This window comes from Macaca mulatta, chromosome 13, assembly GCF_049350105.2.
Source record: "Macaca mulatta isolate MMU2019108-1 chromosome 13, T2T-MMU8v2.0, whole genome shotgun sequence".
In the NCBI taxonomy this organism is placed as follows: domain Eukaryota; kingdom Metazoa; phylum Chordata; class Mammalia; order Primates; family Cercopithecidae; genus Macaca; species Macaca mulatta.
In genome coordinates, this window is record NC_133418.1 from 7,218,020 (window position 1) to 7,240,039 (window position 22,020).

Consider the following 22,020-nt stretch of genomic DNA (forward strand, 5'->3'; position numbering starts at 1 on the left):
GGTAATTCGGTGTAGTAGCCCCTCTTATCTGTGGTTTCTCTTTCTCTGGGTTCAGTTACCCACAGTCAACTGAAAAGAGAGAGGCCACATTCATAAAACTTTTACAATATGTGGTTGTAATTGCCCTATTTTATTATTAGTTATTGTTGTTAATCTCTTACTGTACCTAATTTATAAATTAAACGTTATCATAGGTATGTATATTTAGGAAAAAACACAGAGTACATACAGGGTTCAGTATTAATAGCTGTGGTTTCAGCCATCCACTGAGGGTCTTGGAGCATATCCCCCTCGATAAGAGGGGACTACCATATATACAATAGGTATCTTAGCAAATTAGAACTCAATTCTCATTCTCTCTGAGGCCTGATTTAAAAGGGCTGCATTATACATTGTTACTGGGACGGGAAAATCATAGAATCACGTGCAAAACTGATCATTCCTTATGAAATTAAACGCATGCTTACCATGTAACCCAATAATTCCACTCCTATTTATTCAAGAGAATAAAAACATATGCCCATAAAAAGGCGTATGCAAAAATTTTACAGCACTCTTACTCTAAAAGTGTGTGACTAATCCAAATATCTATCAACGAAGTATTAATAAAAGCATGTGGTTTATCTGTACTATGGACTACCACTTCACAATTTTAAAAAAGGATTGTGGGGGAGAAAATGGCAGATAGAAGGCAGGACTAATTTGAAGCTCTCACTCAGACAAACAAAGCAGTGTGTGGAGACTCACACTGTGAACTTTTGCTCCAAGAACTACTGCAGGAACATACTAGGAAAGCCGAGAGAATCCACAGACCCTTTGAAGGAAGGGGATTGATTGCTCCTGCAGGACCTGAGAGACAGCCCAAATAATTGGAGTGCCCAAAGTGGGAAAGTGGGAAAAGGGGATCATCCACCCGCACACACACACCTTCACTAGGGAAACTGAAGGTCCAGATCGTGGGAGAAGGATTTGACCTTACCTGGAGCTGAGATAATTTAGACAGCCAAGCGAAATACAGCAGTAGAGTAAGCAGCGGGAAGAGCTCAGTCCCCAGGGAAGCCATCTCTGACACATTGTCTCACAGGGGTCCGTGGGGAGGGCTGCCAGAGGAACTGGGAAAAGACCACAGGGAGAAGGAAACTTCCAACTGAATTTTGTGGCAATTCCAACCAAATGTGAAGTTTCTTGGACAGAACTCAGGGAAAGAGATGAAGCCCAAGTGCAGATGTGGGCAGGCGGGGTGGCACAAAACCTGAAAGCCCTGCCTGCTTTCTCAGCCAGGAAGCTGGTAGCCTGAGGCAAGTTCTTAGCCCTGCTTGCCCACTGCCTGTCAACAAACCCGGTGCTGTTGTTAGGGAAGGCACGGTGGGAGTGACATTGGCCTTTTGGGTTGCACGGGAGCTGGGTAAGGCCTGTAACTGCTGGTTTCCCCCACTTGCCTAGTGACCTGCATGACACAGGAGAGACAGCCATAATCCTCCTGGAAGCATAACTCTGTTGACCTGGGAACTACACTCCCATCCCCTACAGCAGTGGTAGCAAGCCCCACCCAAGGAGAATCTAAGCTCTGATACGACTAACCCTGCCCCCACCTGAGGGTTTTCCTCTATCCACCCTGGTAGCTGAAGACAAAGGTCATATTCTCTTGGGAGTTCTGGGGCCCCCCCACTCACCATCTGATCCTCCCTATACTACCACAGCTGATGCTTTCTTGAAAGTGCCACCTCCTGGCAGGAGGCCAACCAGCACAAAAGTAGTACAATAAACAACAATAATACAACTAAGGACCCTCACAGAGTCCATTTCACTCTCCTGCTACCTCCACCAGAGCAGGTGCTGCTATCCACGGCTGAGAGACCAGAAGATGGTTCATATCATAGGACTCTGTACAGACACCCCCCAGTACCAGTCCAGAACCTGGTAGACCCACTGGGTGGCTAGATACAGAAGAGAAATAACAATCACTACAGTTCGGCTGTCAGGAAGCCACATCCCTCTAGGAAAAGAGGGAGAGTACTATATAAAGGGAATACCCCATGGGACAAAAGAATCTGAACAGCAGCCCCTGAGCCCCAGATCTTCCCTCTGACATAGCCTACCCAAATGGGAAAGAACCAGAAATACAATTCTGGTAATATGACAAAACAAGGTTCTTCAACACTCTCAAAAAATAAAAAAATCACACTAGCTCGCCAGCAATGGATCCAAACCAAGAAGAAATCCCTGATTTGCCAGAAAAGAATTCAGAAGGTCAGTTATTAAGCTAATCAAGGAGGCACCAGAAAAAGGCAAAGTCTAATTTAATGAAATCAAAAAAATGATACAAGATAGGAGGGAAGAAATCTTCAGTGAAATAGGTAATATAAATAAAAAACAATCACAACTTCTGGAAATCAAGGACACAGTTACAGAAACACAAAATGCACTGGAAAGTCTCAGCAATAGAATTAAACAAGTAGAAGAAAAAACTTTAGAGCCTGAAGACAAGATTTTCAAAATAACCCAATCCAACAAAGACAAATAAAAAAGATTTTTTAAAAAAATGAACAAAGCTTCCAAGAAGTTTTGGATTATGTTAAACAACCAAACCCAAAAATAATTGGCATTCCTGAGGAAGAAGAGAAATCTAAAAGTATGGAAAACGGATTTGGGGGAATAATCGAGGAAAACTTCCCTGGCCTTGCTAGAGATCTAGACATCCAAATATAACAAGTTCAAAGAACACCTGGGAAATTCATCACAAAAAGATCATCACCTAGGCACATAGTCATCAAGGTATCTAAAGGAAAGACAAAGAAAAGAATATTAAGAGCTGTGAGGCAAAAGCATGAGCTAACCTATGAAGGAAAATCTCTCAGATTAACAGCAAATTTCTCAGCAGAAACCCTACTAGCTAGAAGGAATTGTTCTATCTTCAGCCTCCTTAAACAAAAACAACTGTCAGCCAATAATTTTGTATCCAGTGAAACTAAGCTTCATAAATGAAGGAAAGATAGTCTTTTTCAGACAAGCAAATGCAGAGAGAATACACCACTACTAAGCCAGCACTACAAAGAACTGCAAAATGAGCTCTGTATCTTGAAACAAATCCTCAATATACATCAAACAGAATCTCCTTAAAGCATAAATCTCCCAGGACCTATAACACAACACAGTAAGTAAATACATACATGCATGCATACATACATACATACGTAAATACCAAAGTATTCAGGCAGCAAATAGCATGAGGAATAGAATAGTATGTCACATCTCAATACTAACATTGAATGTAAGTGGCCTAAATGCTCCACTTAAAAGATACAGAATGGCACAATTGATAATTCACTGAACACGTATCTGCTGCTTTCAAGAGACTCACCTAACACATAAGAATTCACATAAACTTAAGGTAAAGGGGTGGAAAAAGACATTCCATGCAAATGGATACCAAAAGCAAGCAGGAGTAGCTATTCTTATATCAGACAAAACAAACTTGAAAACAACAGCAGTTGAAAAAGACAAAGAGGGACATTATATAATAATAAAAGGCCTTGTCCAACAGGAAGGTATCACAATCTTAAATATAGAACAATTATTACTAAACCTAAAAATTGGCATAGACAGAAGCACAATAATAGTGGGGGACTTCAATACTCCACTGACAGCACTTGACAGGTCATCAAGACAGAAAGTCAACAAAGAAACAATGGATTTAAACTATACCCTAGAACAAATGGACTTAACAGATATTTACAGAACATTCCACCCAACAACCACAGAATATACACTCTATTCATCAGCACATGGAATGTTCTTCAAGATAGACCATATCGTAGGCCACCAAACAAGTCTCAATAAATTTAAGAAAATTTAAATTATATCAAGTACTGTCTCTGACCACAATTGAATAAAATTGGAAATCAACTCCAAAAGGAATCTTCAAAACCATGCAAATACATGGAAATTAAATAACATGCTCCTGAATGATCATTGGGTCAACAATGAAATCAAGAGGGAAATTTAAAAATTCTTTGAACTGAACAATAATAGTGACACGACCTATCAAAACCTCTGGGATATAGCAAAGGCAGTGCTAAGAGAAAAGTTCATAGCTTTAAATGCCTACATCAAAAAGTCTGAAAGAGCACAAACAGACTATCTAAGATCACACCTCAAAAAACTAGAGAAACAAGAACAAACCAAACCCAAACTCAGCAGAAGAAAAGAAATAATAAATAACAGAGCAAAACTAAATGAAACTGAAACAAAAAAAACACAAAAATAAATTAATCAAAAAGCCAGTTCTTTGAAAAGATAAGTAAAACTGATAGACCATCAGCAAGATTTAACTAAGAAAAGAAGACAGAAGATACAAATAAGCTCAATCAGAAATGAAATGGGAGATATTACAACTGACATCACAGAAATACAAAAGATCATTTAAGGCTACTACAAACACCTTTACACACATAAACTAGAAAACCTAGAGGAGATGGATAAATTCCTGAAAATATACGACCCTCCTAGCTTAAACCAGGAAGAATTAGAAACCCTGAACAGACCAGTAATAGTGGGATTGAAATAGTAATTTAAAAATTGCCCACAGAAAAAAGTCAAGGACCAGCTGAATTCTATCAGACATTCAAAGAAGAATTAGTACCAATCCTACTGAAACTATTCTACAAGATAAAGATGGAATTTTCCCTAAATCATTCTATGAAGCCAGCATCACCCTAAATACCAAAACCAGGAAAGGACATAACAAAAAGTGAAACTATAGACAAATGTATCTGATGAATATAGATGCAAAAATCCTTAACAAAATACTAGCTAACCAAATCCAACAGCATATCAAAAAGATAATCCACCATGATCAAGTGGGTTTCATACCAGGGAGGCAAGGAAGGTTGAACATACTTAAGTCAATAAATGTGACAGATCACATAAACAGAATAAAAAACAAAAATCACGTGATCATCTCAATAGATGCAGAAAAGGCATCTGACAAAATCCAGCATCCCTTTATGATTAAATCCCTCAGCAAAATCAGTATAAAATGGACATACTTAATGTAATAAAAGTCACCTATGGACATACCTACAGCCAACATAATACTGAACGGGAAACACTGAGAGCATTCCTGTCAAGAACTGGAAGAAGAAAAGGATGCCCACTCTCACCACTTCCATTCAACATAGTACTGGAAGTCCTAGCCAGAGCAATCACACAAGAGAAGTTAAGGGCATCCAGATCAGTAAAGAGGAATTCAAACTGTCACTGTTTGCTGATGATATGATTGTAGACCTAGAAAATCCTAAAGACTCCTCCCAAAAAGCTCCCAGAACTGATAAGTGAATTCAGAAAAGTTTCAGGATACAAAAGCAATGTGCACAAATCAGTTGCACTGCTACACACCAACAGCAATCATGCGGAAAATCAATTCAAGAACTCAACCCCTATTATAATAGCTGCAAAAAAAAAAAAAAAACCACACACACATACACACACACACACACACACACACACAAACTTGGGAATATACCTAACCAAGGAGGTGAAAGATCTCTACAATGAAAACTATAAAACACTGCTGAGGCCGGGCACGGTGGCTCAAGCCTGTAATCCTGGCACTTTGGGAGGCTGAGACAGGCAGATCACGAGGTCAGGAGATCGAGACCATCCTGCCTAACATGGTGAAACCCCGTCTCTACTAAAAAATACAAAAAACTAGCCGGGCAAGGTGGCGGGCACTTGTAGTTCCAGCTACTCGGGAGGCTGAGGCAGGAGAATGGCATAAACCTGGGAGGCGGAGCTTGCAGTGAGCTGAGATCGCGCCACTGCACGCCCACAAGACTCCATCTCAAAAAAAAAAGGAAAAAAAAAAAACACTGCTGAAAGACATCATAGATGACACAAACAAATGGAAACACGTCCCATGCTCATAGATGGGTACAATCAATACTGTGAAAATGAACCTACTGTCAAAAGCAATATACAAATTCAATGCAATTCCCATCAAAATAACACCATCCTTCTTCACAGAACTAGAAAAGACAATTCCAAAATTCACATGGAACCAAAAAAGAGCCCACATAGCCAAAGCAAGACTAAGCAAAAAGAACAAACCTGCAGGCACTGCATTATCCAACTTCAAACTATACTACAAGGCTACAGTTATCAAAAAAGCATGGTACTGATATAAAAATAGGCACTTAGACGAATGGAACAGAATAAGAACCCAGAAATAAGGCCAAATACTTAAAGCCAACTGATCTTCGACAAAGCAAACAAAAATATGAAGTAGGGGAAAGGACACCTTATTCAACAAATGGTGCTGGGATAATTGGCAAGCCACATGTAGAAGAATGAAACTGGATCCTCATCTCTCACTGTATACAACAATCAACTCAAGATGGATCAAGCACTGAAATCTAAGACCTGAAACCATAAAAAGTATAGAAGATAGCATTAAAAAAAAACCCTTCTAGACACTGGCTTAGGCAGAACCCAAAAGCAAATGGAACAAAAACAATAAGTAGGTGGGACTTAATTAAACTAAAAAGTTTCTGCACAGCAAAAGAAACACTCAGCAGAGTAAACAGAAAACACACAGAGTGGGAGAAAATCTTCACAATCCATACATCCGACGAAGGACTAATATCCAGAATCTACATGGAACTCAAACAAATTAGCAATAAGAAAACAAACAATACCATCAAAAAGTGGGCTAAGGACATGAATAGATAATTCTCAAAAGAAGACATATAAATGGCCAACAAACAAATTAAAAAATGCTCAACATCACTAATGATAGGGGAAATGCAAATCAAAGACACAATGTGATACCACCTTACTCCTGCAAGAATTGGCCATAATCAAAAAAATAAAAAAACAACAGATGTTGGCGGGGATGTGGTGAAAGGGACCACTTTTACACTGCTGGTGGGAATGTAAACTAGTACAACCACTATGGAAAACAGTGTGGAGATTCCTTAAAGAACTAAATGTAAAACCACCATTTGAGCCAGCAATTCAACTACTGAGTACCCAGAAGAAAATAAGTCACTATACAAAAAAGATACTTATGCACATATTTATAGCAGCACAATTAGCAATTTCCAAAATATGGAACCAACCCAAATGCCCATCAATCAATAAATGGATAAAGAAATTGTAGTATATATACCATGGAATACAATCCAGCCATAAAAAGGAATGAAATAATGGCATTTGCAGCAACCTGGATGGAACGGGAGATCATTAGTCTAAGGGAAGTAACTCAGGAATGGAAAACCAAACATCTTATGTTCTCACTCATAAGTGGGAGCTAAGCTATGAGGATGCAAAGGCATAAGAATGATACAATGAACTCTGGAGATTTAGGGGAAAGAGTGGGAGGAGGGTGAGGGATAAAAGACTACAAATTGGGTACAGTGTATACTGCTCGGGTTATAGGTGCACCAAAATCTCACAAATCACTTAAGAATGTACTCATGTAACCAAACACCATCTGTTCCCCAAAAATCTATGGAAATTTAATAAAATAAAAAAGAAAAGGTTCATATTAGAAATATTTTAAAAATTGTACTATTAATACTTTTATAAGTGATGATTCTTTAAAAACTTCTATCGAAAGAAACAAGCCAGATACAAAAAAGTACACACTTTATAAAAAAGTGTATCTATCTATAGATAGATGGATAGATAATTTTTTTTTTGAGACAGAGTCTTGCTCTGTCACCAGGCTATAGTACAGTGGTGGGATCTCGGCTCACTGAAACTTCCGACTCCCTGGTTCAAGCGATTCTCCTGCCTCAGCCTCCCGAGTAGTTGGGATTACAGGCATGCGCCACCACGCCCAGCTAATTTTTGTATTTTTAGTAGAGACAGGGTTTCACTATGTTGGCCATGCTGGTTTGAATCTCCTGACCTCGTGATCCACCTGCCTGGGCCTCCCAAAGTGCTGGGATTACAGGCATGAGGCATTGTGCCTAGCCAAAAAAAAAGTGTATTGTATCAGTACATATGTAGGCAGCCCCAACTTTGACAGCCATGCAGGACCACAAAAATGACTGTACAAGTCGTCCAGGCAAAGTAATCTTTAATGATCAATGAGAAAAACAACGTTTCCATAACTTTTAAATTTTTTGTCAAAATACAACTTTGTTACTGTCATTTATAAATATATAGCAAAATTTTTTAAAAACTAGTATTTATTGAGTATGTTGTAAATTAAAACATTAGATACATTGAGAATTAACATGATTCTTTATAAAAAGTTAGTTTATCAAGAGTAGTTTGAACAGTGCTTGCCACCTCTTATCAAAACAAAATACAGAGCAAGCATGTTTTTTATGTCTTGGCAAATTGTTATACACCTTTCTAAGTTTGGATCAGCTTCCATGTTTTACCCTTTATGCTTTCAATGGCATGAAACATCTCGGAGAGTTCTTTTAATATAATGGCTTTTGCCAATGTCACGTCTACTGGACTGCCTTCATCCTTTTTGTCACACTTTCTTCACTTATTTATTTATTTATTTATTTTTTGAGATGGAGTCTCCCTCTGTCGCCCAGGCTGGAGTGCAGCGGCCAGATCTCAGCTCACTGCAAGCTCCGCCGCCTCCCGGTTCACGCCATTCTCCTGCCTCAGACTCCCGAGCAGCTGGGACTACAGGCGCCACCACCTCGCCCGGCAAGTTTTTTGTATTTTTTAGTAGAGACGGGGTTTCACCGTGTTAGCCAGGATGGTCTCAATCTCCTGACCTCGTGATCCGCCCGTCTCGGCCTCCCAAAGTGCTGGGATTACAGGCTTGAGCCACCGCGCCCGGCCACTTTCTTCACTTACGTTGATAAGGTTGCCTTTATTAGTTTCCCTGGAGGCATATCTAGAATCTCTTCAATGACAGCAGTGTCAACACTTCGATGACAGCTACTTCTTCCTTAATTCCCTTTACATTTGACTCAAATTTTGCTTCCAGTGTTATAACTTTTTGTTTCTTTGTTGCATTTTCATCTTTGATGGCCAATTCCCCCTTTCAACTATCTGTGTTATAAAATGTCACGTTTGTCACTGGGAAGGAGGCAACAGAACAACAGACTTTGCTATCTAAGCATAAACTGATTAACATGTCACTGATCAATCACCCACAGACTTTAAAAGATGTGATGTGATTGGTCACTGGTCATGATTTATATCTGTTATTTTCTTAGGCATCTGTAGATTAAAGAGCTAGCAGTAAGTTTGTACTTAATGCAATTACTCACAGTAATTACTCTGGTAACTGAAACTATGTTGGTAGAGAACTGATATTACTTAACTAAACCCTACTAACCAAATTAATGCATATAGAAACCGTGCAAAGTGGGGACTCCCTCTAAGAAACTCAGATACAGGCAAATTTTACCTGCGGTAATAAGTGTCAGGCAATGGGGAGGAGGAGAACTGACTGGAAAGGAGAATAAGGAAACTATCTGGAGGGAAGGAAATGCTCTGTATCTTCTTTAAAGTATGGTTACACAGCTATATACAATTGTCTACATTCATCAAACTGACCATATGTTATTGCATATTAATGACCTGAATCTGAAAATATATATATAGGACCCCAAAAACTTAAATTCAGACAAAGTTCTAAAATAAATTCTAAAGGATATTTTTCTAACAGAAAATAAAGGATTCCAGATCACTCAAGGGCAACAAAAGGAATGAAGGGCAATGAAAAGAATAAATGTACAGGTAAATCTAAACAAATATTGACTAAGCAAACAACAATAAGTGTTTTACTCAGTTTATATATATATATTTATACACACATATATGTATATGTGTTATTAAAATATTTGGCTTAAAATGGTACAGAAGTTAAGATGGGTAAATGGAGTTACTGTTCTAAGGTTCTTGCAATTCTCAGGTAATCACTAAAAGAAAAATAAATGAGCTTATGACTTCTAGAATGATTTTTAAGCTGACAGAAAACAATAAAATGATTTTTAAATACCCCATCAATCCGAAAGAAGACAAGAATCATATAATTGATAATAACAGAAAGTATGTAAGACATTAGATTTAAACCCAAAGATATAATAAAATACAAATGGACCAAATGGTCCAGCTAAAATATAAAAGATATCAGATTAAATTTTAAAAACTTAACACATGCTATTTATGAAAGATGTCTAAAACATAAGGACACTGAAAGGTTGACAGCAAAAGAAAATATTTTTCATGAAAATGAATACCGAAAGAAAATTGGTATAGCGATGTTAATATCACACAAAGAGGTAAGAAACATGAGTAGAGATAAAGAAAGTCACTTACTAATAGAAAAATTGTAAATGCATATGCACCTAATAACATACCATCAAAATATATAATGAAAAAACTGACAGCTCTCCAAGGAGAAAAAATTTTTATACGGAAAATAGTAAATATCAAAACTTTTAGAATATACCTAAAGAAGTATTTTGAGGATAATTTAAAGCTTTACATGTTTCTATTAGAAAAAAAGGCCTAAAAGTAAAAATGTAAGCATTCATCTGAAGAAAATTCAAGACAAAAAGAAGTCTAAAGAACATAGAAGAAAGGAAATAATAAAATAAGAACAAAGTTTATGAAATAATAAAAACAAACAATAGAGAGGATCAAAACCAAAGCAAAATGTTGGTCTTTGGAAAAAACTAATAAACCACCAATTCCAGAATAGAAAAACAGGAAATAACTACAGACTCTACGTACATTAAAATGTTCACAGGATATTATAAATAACATTATACTAAATAGCTTTTAAAATTTAGACAAAATGAAAAATACTTACATATATATACTGACTGGCATAAGAAATTATTTCTTTAATAAATAAATGAAATAAAACCTTCCCTTAAAGAAAAGATGACATCCAAATGACTTTATTGGTAAGTTCTACAACTCCAATCTCATACAAACTGTTCCACAAAATGACAGAAGACAAAATGAATTAAAAGGAGTAAAAGAGTATTATAGTATGAGTTTACATTACCTTGATATCAAAATCTGATTTAAAAAAGCCGTAAGAGACAGCGGGGTGCGATGGCTCACGCCTGTAATCCCAGCACTTTGGGAGGCTGAGGCAGGTGGATCACCTGAGGTCGGGAGTTCGAGACCAGCCTGACCAACATGGAGAAACCCCATCCCTACTAAAAATACAAAATTAGCTGGTGTAGTGGCGCATGCCTGTAATCCCAGCTACTCGGGAGGCTGAGGCAGGAGAATCACTTGAACCCGGGAGGCGGAGGTTGTGGTGAGCAAAGATCGCGCCATTGCACTCTAGCCTGGGCAACAAGAGCGAAACTCTGTCTCAAAAATAATAAAAAATAAAATAAAAGCCATAAGAAAGGTAAAGTATCAGTCAATCTAAATTATAAAAATAGATGTAAATATACAAAACAAAATATTAGTTAACTTAGACCAATAATAAGTAACAAGTATAATATAGCGTGACCAATCTGTATTTATTCTACCCTATAAGGTTGGTTTAGTATTATAAAATTAATCAGTGTAAGTTCACATTTTAACAGAATAAGGGAGAAAAATAATGTGACCATCTAAATACATGAATAAAAATTATCAGATCAATTTCAACATTCATGCATGATTTTTTAATATCTGGGCAAAATAAAAATAGAAGAAAATGTTCTTAAATCTAATATTACATAGTTCTCAAGAGACCTACAAGAAATATATTCAATAGTTAATTAGAAGTAATTCTCATATAACAAGGCAAGAAAAATAAAATGTGTAAGAATTAGAGAGGACGGAAAAGAATACTTGCAAGATAAAATGATTTTGTATACACAAATGAAAAAAAAACTTCTGTAGATGGGTTATTAAAAATAATGAAAAGTTAGCAGGACTGTTGGATACCACACCAAAATATAAAAATCAATTTTATTTTTATATACCAGCCACAATTTTTAAAAATAATATAATCTCAAAATACTGAGTACCTATGAATTTAACAAAATAAATGTAAGACCTCTCTACACACAAAAAATAGGAAACATTATGGAGCAAAACTGAAAAATATATATAGAGAGATATACAATGTTTATGGCGGCCCAGAAGACTCAAATAACATAAAAATAACGTATTTCAAAATTAATCTATTATTCAATTCAATGCCAATTAAAATCTTAATAGGGTTTTTCTTTTTCGGGGTGGACTTTGACCAGCTCACTCTAAAATTTATATGAAAATTGAAAATGCAAAGGGCTGGCAATAGTCAAGACTTTCTTGATGAGTAACAAGGTAGATTTGTTCTTATAGATTTAACACTTTTACAGTTATAGTAATTACGGAAGTTTTGTAATGGTACAAGAACCATGTAAAAGACAAATGGAACAGATTACTGACCCTAGAAATACACACACACACACAGATACTTATTTGTAAGGACACATCTCTGCAGAGCGGTCAAGGACAATCTTTTCAACAAATATTGCTGGGAAAATTGAGTTATCATATGTGAAAAAGCAAAATAAAACAAAACTTGCCCACTGCCTCACAACATATACAAAAATACACTCCTGGTAAATTACAGATATAAATATGAAGATAATATAGGAACATACCTTCATGTTCCTATAACTGAGAAAAATATTTTCTCAGTTAAAAAAAAAAAAAAAAAGCATAAATTAGGCTGGGTGCAAAAAAAAAAAGCATAAATTAGGCCGGGCACAGTGGCTCACGCCGTAATTTCCGCACTCTGGGAAGTCGAGGCGGGTGAATCATGAGGTCAGGAGATCGAGACCATCCTGGCTAACACCATGAAACCCCGTCTCTACTAAAAATAGAAAAAATTAGCCAGGTATGGTGGTGGGCACCTGTAGTCCCAGCTACTTGGGAGGCTGAGGCAGGAGAATGGTGTGAACCCGGGAGGCGGAGTGTGCAGTAAGCCGAGATCACACCACTGCACTCCAGCCTGGGTGAGAGAGTGAGATTCTGTCTCAAAAAAAAAAGGATAAAATCATAAATCAAACAGGAAAGATGAATAAATCTGACTACATAAATAACATCTGTTAATAAAAAGATACTTTTATTTTTGTAGAGACAAGGTCTTGCTATGTTGCCTAGGCTTATTTCAAAGTCCTGGACTCAAGTAATCCTCCTGCTTTGGCCCCTCAAAGTGCTGGGATTACAGGCATGAGCCCACGTACCCAGCCCAAGACAAGCTTTCTTGGAGAACATCAACAGTGGACTAGACGAAGTAGAAAAAAATAATTTGTAAACTTGAAGGCAGGTCATTTGAAAATACCCAGAGGATAAAAAAGAAAAAATATTAAAAAGAAATGAAGAAAGCCTATGGGATATGTGGGACACCATCAAGAGAGCGAACATTAACAAAGGATTATAAAAACAAAAGGAGCGAGAAAGAGAAAGGAACAAAAAGATAAAGAACTAAAGATTCCGCCTCAAGAAAGGAGGAAATTCTGTCATATGCTACAATGTGGACAAACACTGACATCCTGCTAAGTGAAATAAGACAACCAGAGAAGGACAAATACTACTCAATACTCTACTTACAAGATGTCTCTAAATAGTTAAACTCAGAAACAGAAAGTAAAATGGTAGTTGCCAGGGACTGACTGGAGGGGGAAATAGGGAGTGCTGTTCAAAGGATACAGAGGTTCAGTTATGCAATATGAAAAACTCTAGAGATCTGCCTTACAACACTGTTCTTACATTTAACAGTATCAGATTATACACTTAAAAATTTGTTAAGAAAGGCCAGGCCCGGTGGCTCATGCCTGTAATCTCGGCATTAATAGGAGTGTGAACTACTATTTTTCTTTCTTATTTTAAGTTCCGGGGTACATGTAAAGGATGTGCAGGTTTGTTACACAGGTAAACGTGTGCCACGGTGGTTTGCTGCACGGATCAACCCATTACCTAGATATTAAGCTATTACTATGCTTCAGTGTTCATAGATGCAATGAAATTCAACCTTACTGAATCTGTAGAACCTCTAGTTCTCACATCAACAGATACTAAAAGTAAAACCACTCATGTGGAGGTCTTCAAAAACTCATTCGCCCCATCGCCCAAGCTTATTGCCGTAGGCTGCTTCAATTGATATGTGTTCAGCAACCACACCAGTACATAGGAAAGGCTAAGTATAGTACTTGCATTCAATTAATAGATGTTCCACCACATGCTCCTATTTCTCTGTTATGGCTTTTCATTATATTCTAAATCACTCTTTCTCTAAGCAACTGCCAAACCTGTGCTTTGTGTTTTCTTATACTGTTCATATCCCAAAACAGAATTTAAAGTTATAAAGGTAAATTAACAATCAAAGTCAAATATATTTTGTACCCAGCAGAGCTCTGTAAACGCTGTTTCAGTGAAAAGTTGAAGTTTTTAACAAATGTAAAGTACGATTACTAGAAGTGTGATTCCTGGTTAAGTGTGGCATTACCAGTCTGTGATTGAGCTCAGGAAAATTGTTCACTGTGTGCCGAGGTTCCTACAACTACTTTTCAATCATCCTTTCAGAAATGAACTCAACAAATAATTTTCATTATAAAATACACTATCAAAAGCAGAGCTATAGTTATAGGAAACTGTTGGCTGTTTAAAGGTAATTTAGTTTACCTCAAAGAATTATTCTCTGCTTTTTGTCTGCCAAGTTCACTTTCGGTATCCATTGCCTTTCTTGCTAGTGATTTCATTTCTTTTTCCACAGTGCTTATGGTTTCCTTCATCAAAGTCATATTTGACATTTGCTCCATACGTTCATCATCAAGCTATACAAGTAGAATGACAAGGTTACTGCCATCACTAAAAACACCTTAGTAATCATCCTGAAGGGACATATTCCCTCTGCACAAACTGGTTTGTGGCAAGACTGACATGATGAGATTATCAGGTTAGACCTGACTGCTGTAGAAGGTTTTACAGATAAGGTGTTCTGAAGCAGGACCAAGAAGCAGCCACTGCAAAGCTTTTCTATAAAGCTTATTACAATATATCAGTCTACGTTTTTTAATCTGGTTCAATCTGACTATAGTATAAATATGCTATTTGCAAAAGAATTTATTTGTTGCCCAACATTAACAACTTATATAATGTAGAATTATGAAAATAAAAATTATTTTCTCCTGTCTAGTAATTTTTTTTTTGAGATGGAGTCTCGCTCTGTTGCCCAGGTTAGAGTGCAGTGGTGCGATCTCAGCTCACTGCAACCTCCACCTCCCAGGTGCAAGCAATTCTCCTCTCTCAGCCTCCCGAGTAGCTGGGACTACAGGCGCACGCCACCACACCTGGCTAATTTTCGTATTTTTAGTAGAGACAGGGTTTCGCCATATTGGTCAGGCTGGTCTCAAACTCCTGACTTTAGGTGATCCACTGGCCGTGGCCTCCCAAAGTGCTGGGATTACAGGCGTGAGCCACCATGCCCGGCCCCCATCTCATATTTTTAACTCATTACAATAAAACAGTACAGATGAATTTATAAACATCTTCAATTATATTTGGTAATAGAAAGTTAAATTCCCTTAATTATGTTAATATAGTGACAATATCAATATATATTCGTAGCATATCAAATCTGATTAGGAAAAAGGTGATGTTTCACATTTAAACTCAGTTTAAATACACTTTGCTTATTTTTATTTCATCAAAATTTTCTCTACCTTATCCACTCTTTAGATAGAATAAACCATTTTCTTTACATCTGGCAATATTATCTTTAACAAAATATGGAGATAAGAAAGTGGATAAGATCCCTGAAAATGAATTCCTAGTGATTTTTTTGAAGTACACACTTTGCAATCTAACACCAAAAAACACATTTTTAGAAGGAAATAAGCAAGTAAAAAAGTGACAATTTACACTATAAAATACCTTAAGCATTTTAGGACTATAAACACTATCTTAGAAAAATAAAAGAACTTCTCTGAACACAGAAAAAGGGAAAAGGGGAAAGTCAGTGAGTGTTTATAGCCAAGAGATTTTTTTTTTTTACATTATGAACTGTACACTCCAGCTCCTCTATCCTTTGTTCCAGGTGAGCCTTCTCATTAAATGCTGTCTCTTGAGCAATCTGATTAAAAAGCAAAAACAAAATAAAGTGATTCCAATATCCCTGCATTTGTGTTTCACCTATGTTCACGTAAATAAAATCCTTTCCAACCTTTAGCCTCTCTCTTAAACTATCTCGTTCTGTGGTCATTCTTCGTAAATCAGTGAAGGCTACATCTCTTTCAGTCTCCACTCGCCGGAGAATAGCATGTGCCGTTGTTGATTTAGGACTCTTACAGCTTTTCATCATTTCTCGTCGAAGTCGGGCAATTTCTTCCTGTGCCTATTATTTAAATCATAGAATTTGGTTTAACAAGCTTTATGTTCTATGTTTAGAACACATAAACATAAAAAATCTTATATCTAGCCAGTTAAAATGCAAAACTACATCAACATGCATGCAGCAGGGTAATGATATCACTTTTATTTTAAAATGAGTTTATACAAATAAATGAAAATGGATATATTTAAATAGAAGTTCATGTTACAACATCTTTGTCAAAAGTCTACAATAAAATTAATTGGGAGGAAGTCATTGCAACAGAAAATGTTTTGCTAAGAAATACATTTGGTATACTCCATGTATTCATTTTGTAGTGTAAATTTAAATTCAGCACAATTTAGGCAGACTACCGGTTTAATGAATATTATCATAGTATTTCAGTCTTCCTAAACGTAAATGCACATGCCATTCCTATGTGCTGCTACTTTTGCGCTGACAGAAAGGCCTACCAATCCTTACTGATAACCCAACATAGTCTCTGCACATCTGTTCAACCATCCTTGGGTCCCGAATCTATTCCAGACCTGCAGATTATTTAATATCATAGTTTGCTGCACATGTCTCTTTATCTTCCTTCCTCTTGATTTTGATCACTGTCTATTCAGACAGTCTCCAAGCCCCAAAGGGAAATATGTAATTTCCCAATTTCCATAGCTAAGCCTTCACCAGAACCCCAAACCTTATCTCCTAAAGTGTCTTCTAAGATCTCCCTGACTCAATCATAATTATTTCTTCTCCTCTTGAATAGTGCCCTCTCCACTGGCACTTTCTCCCCTGCCTTCAGTCATGAACGGTGCTCCCTTATCTTGAAAACCTGTCACTTGATCCTGCTGACCAATTTACCATCCTATGTCTCTTCTTCCTTTGACACATTAAAAAAAAAAGTCCTATGGTCTATAACTATTGCCAATGGTTCCTTACCATCCACTCTACCACCCAGAATAACCTGGCTCCCACCCTCCCACCCTCTGTGGAATTTCAACTAAGGACCTAACCAAATATAATGGTCTTCTCTCAGTTCCTATTCTCCTTGATATTTCAGTGATGTCTGTTGCTGTTTACAACATGCTTCTTCTTGAGATTCCTTCCTCCCTTATAACATTGTTCCTCCCTAGCTCTCTGCATCTTTGTCTCTTTCAAAGGTTCCCTTCTGCCTCTTGAATATTATATCTTAACTTTTCTGCTCCTCTACGTACAGTTTTCTCATTCAGAGACTTCATCCACTCTGAAGGTGCGAAGCTCACTGCTAAGCAGATGACTTCCAAAGCTAACTATTTAACTCTTGCCTCTCTCTACTCCAGTCCCACAGTTCTTACAGCCTGATGGCAATTACGACCTGAATGTGCTACCATCATCTTACTCTGTCTAAAAACAAACTCACATCTTTTTCCTCAAACCACCAATGACTCTCCTATTTCTTATTTTATTACCATATTGCTGAGTCATTCAAGACAGAATTTCAGTCACTGTCATGTAACCCTCCTTCTTCCTGAGATCAAATCATGTCAAATCTTCCTTCACAAGGTCTTTTGCATCTGTCCCTACATTTATTTCCACTGAAACACCCTTGCTTAGTCCCTTAATGCCTTATATGTGCACTACTGTAACAGCTTTCCACGGAGGAGTCCCTGGTCTCTCCCTCCTCCAACTCTCTCAAAGGAGAAATTGTTACATAAGAAGATGATATAGAAAGATGATGTGAGAAATAAAAATTTGCCATAAAGTTTTTAAATTGTAAAATGCTACTTTGGTCATATTTTGCCTGCCTTTAAAAAAAAAAAAAAAAAAAAGATTGTTGCTTATAAAGCAAAATATAAACCCCATATAAGGCCCATTGAATAGTCTGTACCATTTAGTCCAGAAGTCAGCAAACTATATATAACTCACAGGCCACATCTAGCCTGCCTCCTGTAAGTCTGTAAGTGGAGAAATATTTTTGCATTTTTAAATGACTAGGGAAAATATCAAAAGAATATTTTAAAACAAGTAAAAATAATGTGAAATTCAAATTTCAGTATCTATAAAGTTTTATTGTAATACAGTCAAAGTTATTCATTTATGTATTGTCCAAAGCTACTTTCACCCTACAACTATAGGGCTGATTAGTTACAACACAGACCACATGGCTTGCAAAGCAGAAGGTATTTTTTGTCTGGGCCTTACAGAAAAAGTATAATGATTCCTGCTCTAGTGTAATCTACCTTTCAAGTCTTAGCTCTCTCCCTTCTCCACTGACACACATCCTCTATTCTAGTCTTAAACCAATTTATTTATCCACTGATTTTCCTACCTTTATCCTTTGCCTCATACCATTCCTTTAGTCTGGAATGTTCCTTCTAGTTCCTTTCAGCGTAATAAAAACTCCATTCATTTTTCAGGGCTCATACTTCATAACTTTTAACAAAGATTTCCTTGATCACCATACCTAAAAATGCCCAATTCTTTTGTTTCTTATAATATCTTCTAGACCACTTATAGTAATAAAAGTCAATAAATACAATATACTTTATCTCCCTAACTAGACTGTAAATTTATAGGAGAACATGGTCAGCATCTTATCATTTTTCTATCCCTTAGAGTAGTGAGCCTAGAACCCTACATATAATAGCTATAATTTGTTAAAAAATTGTGATACTTTTAAAAGAAGTTATATGGGTGATTTATAGGATTTAATACTTGTTGGGTAAATAAGTTATCTGATTAATAAAAGCTACGCAATTTTAAGCTAGAAAGCAGAGGTAAACTACATACTTCTTTTATTCTCTAAAATGAAGCAAATTACATAAAAGTTCCCAAAGTGATGCAGTAAGGTGTGGCGAGCTCAAGGTGAAAAGGTCAGGATTTGATCTTTTTACCTTGAACTCACACCACCTTATCTTTTAACGGTTTCTCCATATCTTATTCCAAAAATAAGACTACTTTTATGCATGCATATGATCTTTTTTTGGCTATGGGGATAACATATGTGTGTACTCACATACCTACTATATTGGAAACGTATTACATTTCATTAAGAATATGTTAAAAACATATGTAATCCCCAAATGTTAGATTAATTTGATTTGCAGGTTGAAGCAGTCTCATAGATCTCAAAGAAGAACTACATACCTCTAGAATTCAATGTTATTGCTTACATAACTTGTTTTTTTATAAGTTTACCTGTTCATAAAGAAGGAAGGTCTTGTCTCTCTCAGATGTAAGAACCTTGACATTACCCTGAATTTCTGCCAAATGGCGCTCATATTTTTCCAGCATGCATTTAAGTTCTTCACGATCTCTTGTTGTTGTCTTCAAAAGTTCTACATCACAGTTTGCACCCTGTAATTATGTAAGGAATTTGAAATTCTTCTTTGATATATAGTACTGATAGAAAGGTGCTACTGATAGCAGTGACCAATTTCTATTTAAGAAAACAAGACTATATAACAAAAGGAAATTATAAAAAATAAGTTTAAAAACCACGTCTTTTTAGAACAGCTTCGTTCCAAATTATTCCACATTTGTCTGATTACCTCCCAAGTGCTACTCATGCTGAGGATAAAGAACCAGTATCAGTAGTCCACTGCACCATCAAAGAGACCTCTGTCTCTCAACCCCTTTGATACAGCAATTCACACCAAACCAAAACAAATCATTTCCAAATTAGGTAAGACAAAGAATAAAAGCCAGTGTCTGGGTAACAGACTTCAAAATATTTATGTTTATAAAACCTACCCGGGCAGTTGGTGATGGGCGTCTTGGACTTTTAGACCTACTTCTCATCATCTTTCTCAAATGTTGAGCTTCACTCTTATAGTAATCTCTGTCTGCTTCCAAAGTCTTGACAAAGGAATCAAGTCTAGAAGGAGATTTATTTTGTGCTTTTTCAGTATCTAAAATTATCTTGCCAAGGAGGAAAAAATTAGGCCATTATTTCAAGCTAAACAATAGCATCATTTTCTAAGTGAAATTGAAAACAAACAGGATCCTTAAAAACATTTAATTTGGTATTTTTTAAATTGAACATTTAAAAATTCATATATCAATAATTTTTAAAAAGCAGTTAGATATCTTTCTTTTCCAGCATTTCTGGGTATGCTACGTTTTAATTGAAAGTATCCTTAAATTTGCTCAATAATTTTGGAGAAAAAATGGTAAAGAAATTTTAGAGAGGCCAGATATGTCCACAGACCTAGCACACATCCTAGAAATGGCATGGATTTACTTTAGAAAAACATACGCTACTAGGCTGGGCATGGTGGCTCACGCCTGTAATCCCAGCACCTTGGGAGGCCGAGGCGGGCGGATCACGATGTCAGGAGTTTGAGACCAGCTTGGCCAACATGGTGAAACCCCATCTCTACTAAAAATACACAAAAATTAGCCTGCCATGGTGGCACGCACCTGTGGTCCCAGCTACTTGGGAGGCTGAGGCAGGAGAATCGCTAGAACCCAGGAGGCGGAGGTTGTGGTGCCATTGCACTCCAGCCTGGGCAACAAAGCAAGACTCCATCTCAAAAAAAAAAAAAAAAGGAAAGAAAGAAAAACATATGCTACTATTAAAGCATCTGTTATAGCATCAAAGTTTTGTCCAATATTGTTCAATGAGTAAATACGTTAACTGAATGCTAGATATTCCATACTTGTAAGCATTCCCATGAATTTGCATTCACTTCAATATATTTAGAAACACTTCTTTGACAACATTTATTTAACAATACTTTATTGGGAGACAATTATAAATATACTTTCAGATAGATGGTTTTAAATATTTTAAATAACATTAAAATGTTTTAAACAGAGCAGTTTTCATTTCACATTGTTAGACAAATAAAACATTGTTTGGAATTATGTAACAAAATTTATGGCTTAAAAATATTTATTATTAAGGGGGATAAAAGTTAATGTGTAAACAAACACACTTTATATTTTGAGAATTAGTCACCATTTTAAATCAATTAACAGATAAGGACATTAATAAAACCAACCAAAAGTTGTTCTTTGCCTCTAGGAAAGAAAGTAGTAGTGATGAAAGCAGCAAAAAAAAAGTCACTATTACAGATAGAGGTTCCCCTGTGTCTCTAGCAGCTGGTGCAGATTTTAGAAAACAAACATATTTTATTCCTCACGAAACGCATGAGAGCCAAAGATATGACTTTATATAGTTTAGTGACCAAATAAAAACGATTCCTTAACACATATTTATGAAAAATGTACTTACAGATTTAAGCCTTTTTATTGTATCTTCCAATACTACAATATTATTTTGCTGGCAAATGAGTTCGATCTGAAGAAAAAGTTAAAAAAAAAAAAAATTCTATTAAAGATGTTTAAACTAATTGGAAAAAGAACATCAAAAAAAGGAAGTCACTTAAAAAGAAACATGAAGACAGTGAATATTTTAAAGAAGAAATAACCTCTGTTTAGCGACCTTCGATGATAAAAGATTATTTACCCAGATGAAATAACAATTCCCTTCAATTACCTAATGTTCTGTATAAAATGTTAATTGATTATATTTTACCAAATTATTCCCCATAAACAGGAACAAAATGTTAGTCTTAATTATAATTCTGAAGATAATAGGAAAGCAATAAAAAAATGACTAGAATAAAACAAGTTGACCCAAATTATCCCATTCAGAAAAGATTGCTTTCTCTTCTGAACTCAATTGCTTGGTTCAATTCAACACACAAAATACTTTTTGTATCAATTTA

The 22,020-nt window shown here is 36.3% G+C and overlaps 1 protein-coding gene across 19 annotated transcripts in view; it reads right to left on the reverse strand.

The window, feature by feature from the left end:
* TSGA10 (testis specific 10) overlaps positions 1–22,020 on the reverse strand; it is a 149,999-nt gene that overhangs the window by 96,131 nt on the left and 31,848 nt on the right. For 11 of the 19 annotated variants that reach the window (XM_028832218.2, XM_028832216.2, XM_077958862.1 and 8 more), the window contains 6 exons: positions 21,525–21,590; positions 20,039–20,206; positions 19,484–19,642; positions 16,154–16,324; positions 15,986–16,063; positions 14,614–14,765 (listed from right to left, as the gene is read on the reverse strand). In XM_028832218.2, the coding sequence (XP_028688051.1) occupies positions 14,614–14,765; positions 15,986–16,063; positions 16,154–16,324; positions 19,484–19,642; positions 20,039–20,089 (611 nt within the window). In that variant the 5' untranslated portion in view covers positions 20,090–20,206; positions 21,525–21,590. The remainder of the gene's footprint in view (positions 1–14,613; positions 14,766–15,985; positions 16,064–16,153; positions 16,325–19,483; positions 19,643–20,038; positions 20,207–21,524; positions 21,591–22,020) is intronic. The other 8 variants (XM_028832222.2, XM_077958861.1, XM_028832219.2 and 5 more) reach the window with 1 other exon arrangement.